Below are 19,062 nucleotides of genomic sequence, written 5' to 3' on the forward strand. Positions count from 1 at the left end.
TTGTCACTTCTATACTGCTCTGGCTATTTTGTTTTGTAAACATTATTGTGTTAAGTTACATAAAATTATTTTTTTACCGCTATACCAGCACGCAAAAATTAAAGATGTTTAAATATAACTCTAAAAGTTTTGATATGACATCAGTGTTAATATGTTTCTAAGGAACATATTAAATCAATAAGCCTTTTTGCAAACCGTGTCGTAAATGTGTTATCACTATGGCGAGTCCAAATCCAGATAATGAGTCGACTTCGATGTTTATGCAGAAAGGTGATAAAAAAGACAAAAGTGCTAGAAGTCCAATTCGTTCGGAAGTAGCATCACGTAGAAACTCTACTATCAAGGCAACCATACCACCGGAAATTATCACGGTTAAAGATTTCTTTGATTTCATGAAAACTGCTTATCAAGTTTACGAACATTTAGAAAGTGATGAAGACGAAGGATCTAAAATAAATTGGGAAGAGCTGACTAAATTGACAGTTATTAATCACGTCATAGAGCCACAAGAAAGAGATCTTCTACGAAACGCGGCCTTTACGGAACCGACTCCAGTAGTTAGTAAAAGTGAAACAACCGTAGAAAAAAAAAGCAGCGAAATAGTACGATTAGAAAAACGTCTCAGTTATAGCGAAGTTGAAAGTAAATACAATTTTATAATGTTCTCAAATTTAGTATAAGTTCCAACATTTTTATTTAGCAATTAAAAATGTTATTTATTTTAGGTAAAAGTCATAGGCGTTCTCTACCTGGAGACGTTAAAGTAGAAATGCTAGGTGCATGGACTGAAGCTAATTTGAATTGCAAGTTAAATGATGTAAGATTTTTGAATAATAACATTCAAAACAAAATAAACTCTTTGTCTTTTCAAAAGATGGCGTGAATTTATATTACAATTCTATTGTAAATTTTTTTTTCAGGTAATTAATGAAGGCATTTTAGATTCCATTTTACCATATCTGGTTGGATATAAAAAACCTTCAAAAACTACTAGTGTTTATACACCAATAATCAAAAAATCATCGTCAAATAATGTTGTTGATGTTAAGAAACTGGCAAGTTTTGGAGGTAGTATTTATAAATATTTAGTACATTTAATTTTACGTTAAAATAATGTTATTATTATGTAATTGAAATTATTTCAGGGTTCATGAACGAAAAAGAATCAAAAGATCGATTGGGTAGACGTAAATCTTCTATAATTGCAGTACAGGAAAAACTGAACCAGAAACAAGAGTATGTTTTTTATAACTATATTCATGCTATATCATCAACTTGTTATAGAAGTAAATGGTTTTTAATGAAGGTGACCCTTAAAATTTTAAGTTTGTCCAAAATTACACTAGATGGCGTTACAAAGTTTACATTAAAATTAAGAAGTTTATGGCAATTTTGAAAATTTTATTGTATGTAAATACTTAATAATTCTTAAGGGATAATATTTTACGTTTTTATAAGAAGGTATATCTTTATATATTGTAAACCGAATTGTGGTTGCGTTCAAATAAAATTATGTATTATAAATACTCATTTCAATTTTTTTTTTAATTTATAAAGTTATATTTTATGAGAAAAACTTACACTTTTAAATATTATTTTTAATTGAATGTATAACATCCGATATGGTCTAGTGGCTAGGATACCTGGCTCTCACCCAGGAGGCTCGGGTTCGATTCCCGGTATCGGAATAACATTTTTGTCAATTCTTTTCAGAGGTGACGTCGAGATTCATGTATGCGATGAAGTAAAAGGCTTAAAAAAGGATTTTAAGTGTCCTCAGAAACTTCTTGTTTCGAAAATGGGATATTTTGCTGACGTCACTGCGGGACAGAGGTTGGAGGACATGGATATTTCCGTCCACTGTGATATTCAGGTGCTTTTTACACTGTAAAAATAAAAGGTAGAATTTATAGGTTAGAAATTACCATGTTTTTCAAATCTTATTAAATATTGTTAAAATAAATTTAAATAATTAACAACTTAATCGAGTTAGAAAAGTTGTGGCAATTTTGAAATATAATAAAATATGTCCCACAATCAAAAGTCAATTCTTTTTTTTTAATTTTGAACATATTCAAAATGGCGGATTATTTCGCTAATCACGCATGTCTGCAATCTATGTATAGACTGCTTAAATGGACCCACAACAGAATAATTCAATGGTGTTATATGACCATGAACAGTTGCATTTCATTTGTTAGTTTGTTTTGTAAAAAATTGATGACTTTGGTGTCTATTTTTTAAATAAAGGGGCTGTTTTTTTTATTAATTCTAATTTGTATCGCTAGTATTTTTTTTACAATATTTATCTTTCGCTTTAACTAAACGCAGACAGTTGGGAGAGGGTTGCGCTATTTGATACGGATCTTTCTTCTCCCAGCTGCGTGGCACGACAGCGTTTTATAATTTTTTTTTACAATGTATTTTTTTTACACAATTTTCACTTACGGGTAAATACAGCTTAAATTTATACATATTAACAATACAATTTGGAATACTCAAAGGGGCTGTTTATTGTAGCGTTTGAAACAGCTATAACACACCTTCGGTATGATCGGGACAAAACACACTTCGTCGCGCTTTTTTAAGGCGCGGTGTAGCTGTTTCCTTAGCACTATAGTATGATTATAAAATGATATATGTATGTTTTTTTTTAATAGTAAAATTGATAAACAGATTTTTGATTGGCTGATGCGATGGGTAAAACGGGACACAATACTGGTAGCGGACTGGCCTATACTGGATCCTCACAATGTTGTGCCTATATTAGTATCTGCTTCATTCCTTCAGGTAATGTATTTGACGTTTTAATTACACGTTAATCTATTAATTTATGCATATGGTTCTTTTATATATGTCATGAGAAGACAAGAGTCCAATGAAATAGAAATTAGAATCAAATTGAGAAAAAGGCATCCAAGCGAAAGTCGCGAGGATTCCAAACGCATCCTTGTTTGAGGAGAATCCACAAAAAACAGACGAGTGATGCCCCACGGACAGGGGCGGTTTAACCTATAGTACAGAGTGTGCAATGCACACGGGCGCCGACGTCTCAGGGGGCGCCGTGGCAACAGAAATGTGCTACAGGTATAGATGTAAAAAAGCCGATTTAAAACGTTTAAAACCAAAAGTGGCGGTTTAAAACCCCAAATAAATCTTTTTAAACGGTTTAAAACTCACCTACTAAAATATAAGAACAGTGTTTTTACACATCATTATCGACAATACTTGGTCTTGTGTTAGTTACTTATGCAGTTTATACCTATGTAGGTAAGTATATTACATATAAAGTACTATAATTATAAAGAAACAATATTAGATACAATAGATTAAAATATGTACCTAAATCATAAAGAAATTGTGGATAGGAGTTTTGACCATTATTTCCAAGTAGTTGAGGTCTACTCAAAGGTCCACTCTCAATTTCTGTTCAAAGAATTTGCCAACAGAGAGCCACCGCCGACTGCTATGCACACACACAGTCTGTCAAGAAAGTCATGAAAAGAAATAAAGTGTTGCCATATTTAATTTTAGGACAGAAATGTCAGTCAGTTTTACAAAGATAGTGGCGCCTCATAAATTTTCATGACTTTCTTGACTGTATGATCATCATGTTGTCGAGTGGACTGTGTAAGATTAGCCAGTTTTTTTATTACTTTCAAGAAAAAGTCGGGTACCTAATAATCTATTTTTATAACAGCTCATTACATTTTAGTTATTTAGTAATGTTTGGCATATTTGGTACGAGTACCTTTATATTGACTCCAAATTTGTACATTTTTTTACAATACTGGCAACACTGACATGTCCGCACGCAACACGCTATGTATGTTTGTGTGTGGTGTGAATATAGATGTAAAAAAGCCGATTTAAAACGTTTAAAACCAAAAGTGGCCGTTTAAAACCCCAAATAAATCTTTTTAAACGGTTTAAAACTCGCCTACTAAAATATGAGAACAGTGTTTTTACACATCATTATCGACAATACTTGGTCTTGTGTTAGTTACCTATGCAGTTTATACCTATGTAGGTAAGTATATGACATATAAAGTACTATAATTATAAAGAAACAATATTACATACAATAGATTAAAATATGTATCTAAATCATAAAGAAATTGTATGATCATCATGTTGTCGAGTGGACTGTGTAAGATTAGCCAGTTTTTTTATTACTTTCAAGAAAAAGTCGGGTACCTAATAATCTAATTTTATAACAGCTCATTACATTTTAGTTATTTAGTAATGTTTGGCATATTTGGTACGAGTACCTTTATATTGAATCCAAATTTGTACATTTTTTTTAAATACTGGCAACACTGACATGTCCGCACGCAACACGCTATGTATGTATGTGTGTGGTGTGGAGTAGGCGAGCTGGCAACGTTGCATCTTAACGTCTATCCGCGTGAGAAGTGCAAGTGTGTGAGTTTGGTTTTAAACCGAATGAAACTGATAGATAAATCTTTTCAAAATAACCAATATAGTTAACTAGGTAATAGTTTTTCAACTTAGCTAGGTAATGTCTACGCTTGGAATAGATAATGTGTTTATATTTAAAAAAAACATAATCGTCAACACTAAACGTTTAAAATCGAAAAAAATGAGTTTTTTCGGTTTTAAACGGTTTTTTTCGTTTTAAACCGATTGGTTCAATTCGTTTTAAACCGGCCTTACATCTATAGGTGTGAAGTAGGCGAGCTGGCAACGTTGCATCTTGACGTCTCTCCGCGTGAGAAGTGCAAGTGTGTGAGTTTGGTTTTAAACCGAATGAAACTGATTGATAAATCTTTTCAAAATAACCAATATAGTTAATAGTTTTTCAACTTAGCTAGGTAATGTCTACGCTTGGAATAGATAATGTGTTTATATTTAAGAAAAACATAGTCGTCAACACTAAACGTTTAAAATCGAAAAAAATGGGTTTTTTCGGTTTTAAACGGTTTTTTTTCGTTTTAAACCGATTGGTTTAATTCGTTTTAAACCGGCCTTACATCTATAGCTACAGGCATAAAAACATTGAGTGTTATTCTGCCGTCGTAAGAAGAAAGGCCGTAACTAATTCCATACTGTAAGCTATACCTACTTATAAAATAGCTTGTTGGAATACGAAAAAACTTTCTTGTTATGACGACAAATTTTATAGTTATAGCCGTGGGGGTGGTCAGGCCTAGGGGGTGCCAGGGTTTCATTGCACACGGGAGCTACACGAGCTAAAGCCGCCCCTGCCCACGGAACAAGAAGAGTGTTTTCAAGTGTTTTCAAGTGCTTGTAATTATGTTATTTATTTATTATTTACTGATCATTTGTGTACGTCAACAGAGACAGAATAACACAATTTATTAGAATAAGATTAAGCTCTCCTATAATGTTATTTCTGTGGAATTTTCCTTTTCGATGCGCCGCTAGTTTCATTCAAAAAATTATATTGACTGTATAATTTTATTGTTTATTAAAGCATAGCTAATCGTACTTGATTTTTCTGTTTCATATATCGCTCGTATATGTCGAGCAGTAGTTGAAAATCGTCTGTTGGTTGCTTTTTATTTTTCCATATTTTATCTCGATATTAAATATGTTTCTTTCACATTCTTTTCGATTTAAATTTATGGAAAAGGTTTTAATGCAAACAATATAGATTTTGTGGCTACGCTACCATAATTTTTTAAACTAATTTTCTAAAGCACATTTTGGTTTATAATATTAATTATAAATACTAATATTAATTTATTTGTATCACCTATAACAGAAGAACAGGTTTCTATGGAAAATAAAAAGAATCTTACTTTATTATCCTTATTATATGCCGTGTATCCTTCTTTCTACTTGAGTATTAAATAAAATAACTTTAATTAAGATATTTTCGTAGATGGAGCCACTGTTGCACGACTGTTTGATATACTGCCACGCACATATGAACGAAATTGTGAAAACTTCCACCAACCTCGCTTGTTTGAGTGACGCGCTACTAACTAGGTAAAACAGTACGCAAATATAATAGAGTTTACTACCTTATTTTCTCAATGGCGCCAGTATTCAGGGCGATTCGTTATAGATGTAAAGTCTTGAAATGGGTGAATGTACAGTACTATCTCTGTCCCACACTAACTATTTGACAAAACGTCAAATAGTCAGTCGTGCGATAGAGATAACGCTCTACGAAGCCGAAATTAGACGATAGTCCCTTTCTAAAGATCGATGTGCAATATTTATCGCCGGGTACTGTATATTCCATTTGCTATCAATATATGGTGAACCCATCCAAAGATGAATAGTTTTAGAAATAATAAATAACGTATAATAATATATGTATATATAATAAAAAGGCGATTAATTCGAATCATAATATATTAAAATTAATTATTGTTTGTTATCTGTTTCTACGGACGTTGTGCTGTCCGAAATTATTGGCCTGTCGTATTCGAAAATCAGAGTAATAAATTTATACAGGATGATTCAGTAGACGTAAAAAAATTAAAAAACTTTTTGCTGGCAAGTTTTTCTTACTATTTTATAATTATTTTTGAAATTATTGACTTTTGGGTAGGGTGTGTCATACACCAATTGATAGCTAATGAACTATATATTCAACTCTACTTTTTTCACATATAACATATCATCCTGTATTTTATTTACGTAGACTCGCGGCGATGTATACGAATGCGGAGCTGGAGGCAGTAAGGGATCGCCGAGACAAAATACAGTCGCGGCTGTACTGCAAGTTGCTGCTGTCGCTGGCAGAGCCCGTGCCGGAGACCCTCAGGGGTCACTACGCCACACTTGCGACCCTCTTCAAATGCACCAAGTATGTCTTAGTCATACGATGTTTCAGAGTACTCTTAATACTCCGGTTATTTTCACAGTCCTCCATCATTTCCACCTCTTCGAAATTCAAATCGATTCCGGAACAATTCTGTGAAGGCATTTTTTATCCGGTCTGTGGCTGACGTAATTTCCTGACTCCGTCGGGTTCCGGAGCAGCCTAGGTTCGGGCCGCTACATCTTTAATAAGATTGAGAAGCGAATGATATTTAATTGCTGCTACGGATGTTCTTTCGGGTGACTAGACCCAAGGGCCTCCATGAGAGGACCTCGGCTTGGTCTGTCACCGGTCATAGTTGCGCCTGAGGGATATCACGCGCTGTCCATCATAAAGCTGTGAATCTTCAGGAATTTGAGGAATTGGACGTTCACTATACAAGAAGTTTCTTCTGTCACTACTAAGTATTTGGAAGGTTACCGGCGCTAGAAGATTTACCCAGAAATAGGTGATTTGCATAGAATTTGTTCGCTCCGAGGAAGGGGAGGGGATCGTTTAGTGTGACAAGTGATTTCACGGGAGGAGGAGGGTTGTGTGACATCGTGACGATAACCACGAAGGAGGAATGAACATTTCTTTATTGTTTTATCTTAAAATGTTTTAGAAACCCTATATTAGTACTTTCCAGCTTTTTTTTGTGTCATAACCTACCTTAGCCTTTTTAAAATTCCAACAATGTAACATACATAATTTTCATATTAAAGTGAAAGGGTTAAATTCGTGTCGAATCCACTTTCAAATTGCCCTCCTTAACAATTAGATTATCCCATCTGTGGGGCGTAGAACCCACTTTGCGAAACACTGCCCTGGAGGAACTGAATCATTAGGAAATATATTTATTTGTTTTTTTTTTCAGATATTTATTAATTCATTTAAATTTACTTATTTTTCAGGTTACTTTGATAGATTGTCCATTATTTTTAGGAGAGGGGTCTAGCTTTAGTGATGTAATATTTGCAGGAATGATAGCAAAAAGTATAGCGTGGTGTGATGACGTATCAGATGAACGATCTAACACATCTCCATTCGCAGATGCAACAAGCTGCTGGGTCGCCACGTGGCTGAGCAAGTACCCTGCCAGCCCGCAAACATGAGAATCGATCGACGCGGCAATGTTATTTCTACCCACACAAAGTAAGAAACATCATTTGAATTATTATTTCTCTAGATTTTATTTTTCTATGTGCTATTACCTAAACAACGTATAGCTAGAGAGACTATCAATGAATAATAAATTTTACGTACGAATAAACATAGCGTTATCTCTGTCGCACGACTGACAAAACGTCACATAGATAGTGTGGGACAGGTATAATGCTCTACGAAGAAATTAGCCAATTGTCTCTTTTCAAAGGTCGATGTGCAATATTTATTGCCGGGTAATGTACTACCGTTACGTAGCCTGTTCCAGGCACTAGCTGCTCGACATCTTAAGACTGCATAGTAATCGGGAACCCTAGCGTCCGCAAACATACCCTTGGCGCTGCACTATCTGAGTTTTTGCATAATTACACGAAAAGCGTCATTATTCTGTACTCGAAGTACATTGCGCGATGCCTTTGTAAAATTCGTACAGAATTGGCATGTGTGGAAGCTGTGGCAGATTGTAGATGGTTATAATGACCTTATATAACAAGCTAGACCAGTGATTCCCAAAGTGGTCTATATCAACCCCTAAGGGTCCATGACAACCTGCAAGGGGTCTACGTCAGCGAAAAAAAATTTGAAGGTCCATGAAATGAAAATGGGGTCCACGATAATAGATCTCAACACACACACTGATAGTACCTATTTACTTACATCATACTATCTTATAATATCAAAACATTTATATTATTTATAAAAGTACCTTTTTGTTTATTTAATGTTACGTATATTTTACATAACACATACAAAATTTTATTTTGAGTAGTTTTAATTTAAATTCAATTAATAAATGTATAAATTAACATCTGTTTTTACTTTAAGTTTTTAACACTAAACTTCACTACAGTTAGAAATTTTCAGGAAATCAATATCAGGTAAGTAGGGGGTCTACCCAACACGGAAAAACATGGCAAGGGGTCTACGACACAAAAATATGAACTCTGAGCTAGACGTTGAAGCAGTGGCGTAGCTAGGGGGTGGCGAGCGGGGCGGCCGCACCAGGCACCACAAGTAGGGGGGGCACCAATTTGAAAATAATTTTTTTGAATTTTTTTTTGAATGATGAATAATGAAATGTTAGAAGAAAAATGAAAACCATAATTTAAAGTAAATAACATACAAAGAATATCGAATTTTACTATTTTTGTGCTAAAAAGTTGTTAAATAATATGAACATTAAAAAAAAGTAAACGGTTACAAATTATAATATACACAGAGTTTAAGCCTTTCATTCGCAAAACACATAACGTGTTTTTTAAAAGGGCCCTGAATCACACACATTTTTGTTTTATACAAAAAGGGTGAGGATCGTGTCTCTTTAAGAAAAAAAAATTATTTTGATTTCTTTAATATTTTAATATGAAAAAAAACAAAATGGGGGGGCGGGGCACCAAGCCCCAATCTGCCCCAGGCCCCAAATACCATAGCTACGCCACTGCGTTGAAGGTGAGCCAACTCACGCTCTTGGTTAATGCGAGTTCTGGTGTCAGGGACCCGTCGTGGAGCCTGAACGAGTACATCACATGGCTGTTCGGCGAGTTGCGCTCGTGGCGGCGCGTGTACTGGCGGCTGTGGGCGGACTGCCATTTTCTGCGCTGCCAACTTTGCGACACATATTTTCCAGTTTACCAGGTGACGTCCAGTTACTTTTTCTTTCGAAAGAAAATAACTTTTTTATTGTAGACAATGTACAAAGATGTCAAGAAACGCGATTTACACCAAAAATTAGAATTACTAGTTGTTTTTGTACCCGTCTAAGAAGAAAATCGTCAAAAAGACTCTTGAAATGGTGAGGAATATATTATATATAGAATGATTTTCGAGGAAAGTTTACACAAATATACATTTATGGGAGTAGATCGTTATCATGTATCTTCTGACACCTTACCTTTACAAGGTTTTTCAATTGTCAATGTGTTTCGATAGGACTTTTTTTTAATAATTGCCGTGAGAAGGGTAATATGTCGGCTTGTCTTTTTACTAAATTAATTAATTTTATTACAATTTTTACTAAATTGATTTATTTTGTGTTTTTTACATATAACTAATAATTCTAGAAGTATTAATATATTATAGTTAATGTATTTTTCTAAATATAACTCTTGTTTATGGTATGGATTATGGACTTCTGTAACGCTAGATGGCGCTGATATTAATTTGTTCATATTAGCTTCATTCGTTATTTCCTCTAATATATTTACTTATCGCGATATCTGTGAAACCATAAAGCGCAGAGACTTGAAGTTTCGTAGGAATATTCTTTTTGCCGCAGAAGACCGATTTTATAGAAAAAAATATACTCGCTAGTGGGATTGTGGAAGTGTATATTAAGTTGGGAAAGTGAAGTGTGAGAAGTACGTTGTTAAAAGAAAACTATGTTTTTTATTTATAACAGATGGAGTGGTGTTCCCACCACGAGCAGAGCGCGGCGCTGGTGGCGGGTGACGCGGCTGCCGGCCGCTATCCCTGCTGCGGACAGCGAGCCTACCGCTTTGAAACACTACCTCGTAACACTGTAAGCATAGTCTACAACGGTAGCTTCTAATAGCTAAGGGCTACCACTTAAAACCTTATAAAAATTAATCGCAGGTATATGTAAGGAGCTTAACAGCAGGGTTGCTACAAATTAGATTTTGTAAGACCTGTGTGGATTATTGAGCATAGGGTTGCCACATATTAAATTTTATGATACTTGTGTCGGGAATTTAACTGCACAGTTGCCTTAGATTAGAATTTGCAACGCAAATTTGCTATGGATTTTACTTTGCACATATATTAGGTTTTTTTAACTGATTTGTGTGGTTAGCGCAGGGGTGCCACCGAATAAATTATGCAATAGACTAGTGAGAGGTGTTTGCGTGCAAGGTTGTCACAGATTAGATATTGTAAACCATATGTAGAGTGTTTACAGGTTTGATATTGTAAATTAGTTTGATATTATCAGTATGGTATTTGGGCACAATGATGTTGCAGATTAGATTTTGTAACTATCTTGTGTTCGAAGTGTCAGCGCAAGGTTGCCACAAGTTAGATTTTATAGGTCTTGCATGAGGATTCCCGCGCATAGTTGTTACAGATTTGATTTTGTAAGCATGTGTGGGGGTTTTACGCGTAGGTATGCACACAGGGTTGCCAGTTCCGCGAGCATGTTCCCGAGGAGCGCAGCGCGGGTGACACGGCGGTGGTTGCGCTGTACACGAGGTTCCGTGACCTCGTCGCCATGCGACCCCCACACCTCGTGTTCCCTGAGAGATTGACGAGGCTCGTTGCCAGAGGTAACCTGATTCTTCTATGAAATTTTCCCACTTAGAACTTTAAACGGAGAAACACTGTTACTTTAGCCGATTGTCTCTTTCCAAAGGTCAATGTGCAATATTTATCGCCGGGTACTGTATATACACTGGCTGTACATTAAGTCAATTGAACAACTCTAGATCAATTAATGTAAAAAAAAATGTTTAATGTCTCTCAATAAAAACTCGATGTAATTCTTCGAAAACATTTAAAATGTTTCTCTTGTTAACAAATCTCCCGCAATTTAATTTAATATAATCACAAGAAGAATAACTTTATAAATTTATGCCTTTTTTCAAGTTATTTTTTTAAAAAAATACCAACTCATTTTCATTTGTTACCATATGAACGTTTGTGTTAAACTAACTCATGTCACCAGAGCCTGGTGAGGACAGCAGCGGTCGCTTGCAGTGTAAAGAGGTGTTCTGGTGGGAGGGTATCCAACTGGTGCCTCCGCGACAGACCCTTGGCTTGCTGGGAAAACTTTACACTAGCAACACCAAGTTCAACCGTGAGAATTTGTTCCTACGTATAATATTAAGTTGCGATGAAATGCTAAATCTATTTTAAAAAATATATTAAATAACATTTTTATTATCGGTTTCATTGAATAAACTATAATCAATTGGAACATCACTAAAATCATTCTGTAAATTAAAAGGGTTTCCAAAATGATATGTATATATAAAATGATTAGAGTAAAAATTAATGTTTGTTCATAAATAAGTGTGTAAATGTTTGAGGAAATATTGTATTTTCATTATTAATGATTTCTTGTATTTTTAAAATGATTTGTTACAATTCATCGCAACTTAGTAGTTAATTGATTTATATTAATGGCAATACCGCTGTAAATACGCTGTCAGCATTGGCAATACATGTAGCGGCCATGTCAATAACGCTTGCTATATTATCATTAGTGTTGCCCAGTTAAAAACAAAACTAAAACAGAAGTTACTCGTAAGTAGCTTGTTACTTATAACATGTATGCTGAATTCAGGTAAATATTAGTGTTTAAGGAAGGAATAATTAATAAATACTTTATTGGGTCTTTCTGCCATTTAAGCTGGAATTTCAATGTCTTATAGTATAAGTCTTTTGGCTCAAACTATGCTTTGAATTATTTAATTAAGAATAACATAACTCCGTTTTTAAAATGCCATAATTTTGACTAATATTTGTATATAACCTCCACGGTTAAACTGTGAAATTTCAATAAGTCACTTACGTCTGTCTGAGAATATCTCGATTAAAAACTTACCCAATTATCTACCGATATTTTTATTCGATTATAGGCATAATAAATGTACTAAATACCTATTCTGTCTATTTAAGACATATCGAATCCATTAAAAGCATAACGAGTGCAATAAAGACATCGAGTCGATTAGATATATCGATTCGATTAAAGATATATAGAATCGATTAAAGGCATAACGATTCTACGCGTAAGAGATATCGAGTAAGAGAGAAGTCGATAAAAATATGTAGAATCGATTGATGACATATCGATTCGATTAACGATTTATCGAATCTTTTAAGATAACGATTCGATTAAAAACCTATAAAGTCTAGTATAGGCATGTAGAGTTAACTTTCGGCTGCCATCACTTGTACGGAAACCAATTTGGCGCCCATGTAGCGAGTGCGAGGCCCGGTTCGCCAACTAGTGGCAAGTGTCTGCCGTCGGTGCCGTCTATTGCGACCACGTGCTCGTCGCCGGAGCGCCGGGAACTGAAACCAGCAAAACCGGCGCCTGAATGTAGCCCTAAGGCCAAGGTGAGTAGTAAATACGGGCACCCCGATTTTGGACATCGGCTGTTCACGCTTTAGAACCTTTTCAAATCCAAACATATGAAGTAAGGGTTTTTTTAGCGAGAACTTTCTTTTTCAAGAGACACATAACGGTGTCACATGTTACACAGATATGAAAGTAATTAATTTATAGCAGAATAAATTTGGTTTTGGCATTCATGGGATGTCCATCTACAAAGTGGACAGATGGACTCATTAAGATCCACGGAAGACGTTGGATTTAGACGGCTTCCAACTGGTCATATTGGAAATCCCCGGAAGAAGTTTATGTCGAACAGTGGTGGTCGTCATACAGCTGAAATGATAATAATTTATACGCTGTAATGACATTAAATTATTTTATATGACAATTAAATCAATTTGAACTATAGTTGTTGCCTCTGTGGCCATTTTTCAAAAATGTGATTGATAATTTTAATAAAAGAATGTACGGTATAATTATAAAAATTTACCAAATTTTACTTCTCGATACAATAAAAAGATGAATCAGTTTTAAAAATCCTTTGTCTTAATATTTCTTGATAAACAAAGTTCTACGTAAAAAAAACCTCTTACAAATTATTATCAGAGTAATTTATTCAATTCATTTAGAATCAATATTGCGATTATAGTGTGTAGAATTTATACATTGTAGTGTACATAAAATGATTGCTTTTTACTTACATTTGTCTGATACAATGGATGCTTATTGGTTATTAATTTTAATAGACATAAAATAGATTTTGACAGGTTATCGCGGGCGACAATATTGGCCGTAGAGTAGATTGAACATAAGTTTGGTTATTTATTTTAAAAAAAAGTAGAAAATTTTATTATGATCTATGACATCATGAGTGCAGTAAAATTAAAAGTGCAAAACGTCGAGTTATCATATTAATTTAATTTTAAATAATCCTTCATTACTATAATTTCTTTTAATTTATGGACGAATGTCGGCTATGTGTACAATTTAGTGACTTTTTTGACAACACGCTGCCTAAATGTGTCATTTTTAGTTTATTAAAATTGGGGGAGCAAGACGCAGATGGCGCTTAGACTAAATCTCATATAGGAAGCAAAGCGAGGCCTTCCATTTTCTGCTTTCTGTGCATAAGACACATAGTAAATATTTAAAATGACACGCTTAGCTCACTTCTGGTTAATTTGTACATATAAAAAAGGCACATTTCTTGAGCGAAAAATGCTAATTGTGTAATAAAGTTTGAGAACGTTGTGGTGCGAAGCAAGGCGCGTCGGGCTGCGGCGATGGTACAGCGGAGCCCGAGAGGCAGAGCGAAGCGGAAAGCGAGCAGAGCTCCGACAGTGGAGACAGTGCGGACAGCGCGCGTAGTGATGAAGACTCCGCCCCGCGACGTCGGGTACTTCGGCCTCCACCCCCCACGCCGTCGCGCAACAAGTAAGTGTTCGTAATTCAAAATTGCATTTGGAATAAAGATGGGCTTTTTACACCTTGTCTAACTTCGATAAAGTTAATAAAACCTTTGTAGGATTTTATATATACTCTCTAGTTGTCTCTGAATTAAAATGTAATGAATATAATGTTTATCAAACAAAAATTATTAAAAAAATTCAGTCTCTGAAAAAAAAAATAACTCCGCGTCGTACTTTCACTGAAACATGTGCTAGACTCCTGACAATTTTAACACAGGCATCGCACGAAACATTTGACATTCGTTCATAAACTAACCATCCTCGTCAAAATCGAGGTGGACTCTCGTAACACAGGGGTCACCAACCCCCAATTCTTCTATATAGAAGCATTGCTGGAGTTTCTTCTACCACACTGCCACTCCCATCGCTATCGCTTTTCGAAGTGATACTAATATTTGTAAGGTAATAGCAACCGATCAAAACAACGTCCGGTCCTCTTGAGTTCGTACACTAGACTGGGTACTATCCAGCAAGGTAAAAAGGGAAGTCCCCTTGAAGACACCATTAAGCTTATTTATAGAGCATAAGCGATCTATCGATCGAACAGCTCGACAGCCTTCCAATCCTGTAAAATATTAGTGTGTAGTATAGATGTAAGGCCGGTTTAAAACGAATTAAACCAATCGGTTTAAAACGAAAAAAACCGTTTAAAACCGAAAAAAACCCATTTTTTTCGATTTTAAACGCTTCGTGTTGACGACTATGTTTTTCTTAAATATAAACACATTATCTATTCCAAGCGTAGACATTACCTAGCTAAGTTGAAAAACTATTACCTAGTTAACTATATTGGTTATTTTGAAAAGATTTATCAATCAGTTTCGTTCGGTTTAAAACCAAACTCACACACTTGCACTTCTCACGCGGAGAGACGTCAAGATGCAACGTTGCCAGCTCGCCTACTCCATACCACACACACATACATACATAGCGTGTTGCGTGCGGACATGTCAGTGTTGCCAGTATTGTAAAAAAATGTACAAATTTGGATTCAATATAAAGGTACTCGTACCAAATATGCCAAACATTACTAAATAACTAAAATGTAATGAGCTGTTATAAAATTAGATTATTAGGTACTCGACTTTTTCTTGAAAGTAATAAAAAACTGGCTAATCTTACACAGTCCACTCGACAACATGATAATCATACAGTCAAGAAAGTCATGAAAATTTATGAGGCGCCACTATCTTTGTAAAACTGACTGACATTTCTGTCCTAAAATTAAATATGGCAACACTTTATTTCTTTTCATGACTTTCTTGACAGACTGTGTGTGTGCATAGCAGTCAGCGGTGGCTCTCCGTCGGCAAACTCTTTGAACAGAAATTGAGGAGTGGACCTTTGAGTAGACCTTAACTACTTGGAAATAAAGGTCAAAACTCCTATCCACAATTTCTTTATGATTTAGGTACATATTTTAGTCTATTGTATGTAATATTGTTTCTTTATAATTATAGTACTTTATATGTAATATACTTACCTACATAGGTATAAACTGCATAGATAACTAACACAAGACCAAGTATTGTCGATAATGATGTGTAAAAACACTGTTCTTATATTTTAGTAGGCGAGTTTTAAACCGTTTAAAAAGATTTATTTGGGGTTTTAAACCGCCACTTTTGGTTTTAAACGTTTTAAATCGGCTTTTTTACATCTATAGTGTGTAGTGATCTGAACCGAGGCTCTCTAGGGGGCATGTTTTTACTTTAATACAGGTTTTGGACTCCCCCCCTCGAACCTGCGGTACTTGGTCAAGTGCAAGCCAGTTCAATAAAAAAAGATGCCATTTAAAATGGAAGTCGATATGATTCTAGTTTATATTGCCATTTTTGTAGTATGTATTGACGTATATAGTTGTAAAATTAATTTTATGGTTAGGAATTTTATTGGATATAAGGCATAGCTAGCTAGGTTTGCGGACAATGATTGACTAGATTATTAACGCGGACAAATCATAAGAACAAGATACTTCATTGCCGTCACTGAATAATCCCGTAAACGCAAAAATTTTACTGGAGAAACAAACAATTGAATTTCTTTTATAACTTTTGTTATATTCAAGCTACTAGGGTAATTTATGTACCATATCAAAGCTGTTTTTATCTGAATCTATGTATTTAATTTCTGTTTATATATTCTAAAGATTATCAGAGTTATTTCGAGAAATAGATTTGACTTTTAAATTTAAACGTTTTTGAGAGTAATGTCCTTTACAATACCCGGCGATAAATATTGCACATCGACCTTTGGAAAGAGACAATCGGCTAATTTCACACGACAGAGATAACGCTCTACGAAGCCGAAATTAGCCGATTTTCTCTTTCCAAAGGTCGATTTGCAATATTTATCGCCGGGTACTTGACGATGTTATTCGTGCGAAATTTGATATATACCGTTATCAGTAAAGTTACTATACGATATTATTCAAGTGTTTCTGCAAACTCATTCACCGCAGTAGATTTTTACAGTTTTTTTTTTCAAGTAATCTTGGCTTAGTTTGTGATCGATTCGTTCAAATAGATTATGGTAATAAAACGTTACTTTGTATATATTTATAAAAGAGTACAAAAGTACATTTTACACAACAGAACATTTTTCCCGCTAATAATATCGTACTCACTCTAACAAAATTTCATTTCCTTTATTTTACATTAGAAACAACCCAAAAAAAAATCGCAAGTTGTAACACTACCTTTAGATGCCGATTTTGACAGAAACGGAACGAGCCCGCAATAGCGTTGTACGGGTTTATTTGGTAGGGGCGACGACGTCTTAGCATGCATGTCTCGTTGGTATGATGCCTGTTAGCTATCTTTCTAACTTAAGAGGTTTTAAGAAACCTCTATTATAATTGCAGGCAAAATATATATAACACTGAAAGGTCAGTGCTAGACTACCAATAGATATAGGAAACAAGTGGCAATGTGTGAAGCAATTTCAGTGTATATAATATCTGTTGTAATTTACCCAGGAGGAGTCGGGTAGTGGGTCGGCAGTGGATATCTTCGCTCTCAGCTCGAAGTAACCAGGATGGTCAGCGTCGCTTCGAGGAGCGCGCGGCCATACAAATGCGAACGGCTCTAGCCCGTCGCCACGCACAGCTGGTGCGCTCGAAACCCACTCCCGGTGAGTTAAGATACGTAGGCATCTAGGTTTTGGCCGTTAACACGTTCTCTGCCCACGCAGTCAGTGCTGACCTTCAGTGAAGTTTCCTTTTAGGTCTATTAAAAATCATAAATCATTTTAAAATTTACTATTTTTTTTTTATTTATATGCATATATATCCTTTACTCAAATGTACACAATACCAAGTAATGGTTATAGCAAAAGGCAATTTGAGCCAATATTAATAGAAATAATTAACGTCAAGCAGCATTGTCCGACTCCGGTATAGAACGTGTTAACTTTTTTGAATTATTGCATGTATTATTAAGCACAAATCACCCGCTTAGTCACTAGACTGATGGTAGATTAGCACAGATTAAAAATCACATACACCAATACCTCACTTTGTGTCGTGGTAGCGTACCAAAAGAACACGACGAAAAGTGAATAAAGATTTTCTATGGCTAACCGTGTAAAGGTCGATAGGTTCCAAGGTTACGAAAACACAACTTTAAAAAAAAAAACTTGAACTAAGTAAACATTTATATCATTATACCTAAAAATATTCATCTTTTTTACAACCAGAAACAACACATAATAATTTTATAAAAATAAATTATTCTCTTTTACAAAAGTACTATACACTACAATAACCGGCGATAAATATTGCACATCGACCTTTGGAAAGAGACAATCTGTTAATTTCGGCTTCGTAGAGCATTATCTCTGTCTCACACTACCTATGTGACGTTTTATCAGTCGTATAGAGCAAAGCTAAATGAAAATGAAACTTATTGCATCCTCGAAAATGTAACGTCGCACAGTGAAAATTATTACTAATTTAGCAGCGACGCAACTTCGACAAAACGCAAAACTAAATGACGCTAAGCAAGGAATTGGTGTAATGTATGACATAATGAATATTAAAATTACACTTGTCAAGGTCATCATAACACGTTGTGTTCTTGTCCAAATCATCGGAAGACGACAGACTTGTCAAGGTCATCAGAACACGTTGGGTTCATGTCCAAATCATTGGAAGACGCTAGACTTGTCAAGAACATCGGAACACGTTGGATTCTTGTTGATATCATCGGAAGACTTGTCTGTCATGGAATACGTTGGGTTGTTGTCAAAGACGTAGGATAGTTCCAACCGGTATTGGAAGTCTATGGAAGAGGCCTATGACCAGCAGTGGGCATGCAGACTGCTGAAATTATATTTTTAAAGCTGATAGCATGTATTATGTATGTTCCAGGCGGTGTATATGCCCGTATAGAGGCCGAGTGGCGTGAAAAGTTCGCACCGCGGGTCCGGAGCACCACCGTTTCCGCGCGGCTACGACCCGCTGCCGCCAAGTATAAATGACGTACTTTCGAATAAATTTTGTTTTTAAAAATTAAACTTGGTTTTATTGTTTACCCTAAAACTGACAAAGTTACAGG

At 35.2% G+C, this 19,062-nt stretch overlaps 1 protein-coding gene and 1 non-coding gene across 2 annotated transcripts; both read left to right on the plus strand.

Annotated features, from left to right (window-relative positions):
* The first annotated feature begins 74 nt into the window (after positions 1-74).
* LOC137924005 (SANT and BTB domain regulator of class switch recombination) lies at positions 75-18,991 on the plus strand. Its single transcript, XM_068767297.1, has 17 exons — positions 75-642; positions 726-817; positions 921-1,068; positions 1,146-1,236; positions 1,714-1,873; positions 2,677-2,790; positions 5,870-5,976; positions 6,641-6,805; positions 7,853-7,954; positions 9,457-9,598; positions 10,362-10,481; positions 11,094-11,241; positions 11,640-11,771; positions 12,903-13,039; positions 14,299-14,471; positions 17,484-17,638; positions 18,876-18,991. Exons 1-17 carry the CDS (start codon positions 219-221, stop codon positions 18,983-18,985), a joined length of 2,520 nt encoding a protein of 839 aa, XP_068623398.1. The 5' UTR covers positions 75-218; the 3' UTR covers positions 18,986-18,991.
* On the plus strand, positions 1,617-1,688 carry TRNAE-CUC (transfer RNA glutamic acid (anticodon CUC)). The gene has a single exon. It is a non-coding gene; the product is annotated as a tRNA-Glu (tRNA).
* Positions 18,992-19,062: the final 71 nt, after the last annotated feature.

Source organism: Battus philenor, unplaced genomic scaffold (assembly GCF_028537555.1).
Source record: "Battus philenor isolate CCGP_79_NKW_IND1 unplaced genomic scaffold, ilBatPhil1.0.hap1 SCAF_23, whole genome shotgun sequence".
In the NCBI taxonomy this organism is placed as follows: domain Eukaryota; kingdom Metazoa; phylum Arthropoda; class Insecta; order Lepidoptera; family Papilionidae; genus Battus; species Battus philenor.

Bases quoted from the DNA above. Each gene is read 5' to 3' on its own strand.
- LOC137924005 (XM_068767297.1), top strand. From the start codon at position 219: ATGGCGAGTCCAAATCCAGATAATGAGTCGACTTCGATGTTTATGCAG. The intron at 1,874-2,676 runs GTGCTTTTTACA...ATTGATAAACAG, and splicing joins CCGTCCACTGTGATATTCAG to ATTTTTGATTGGCTGATGCG. The intron at 10,482-11,093 runs GTAAGCATAGTC...GTATGCACACAG, and splicing joins AAACACTACCTCGTAACACT to GGTTGCCAGTTCCGCGAGCA.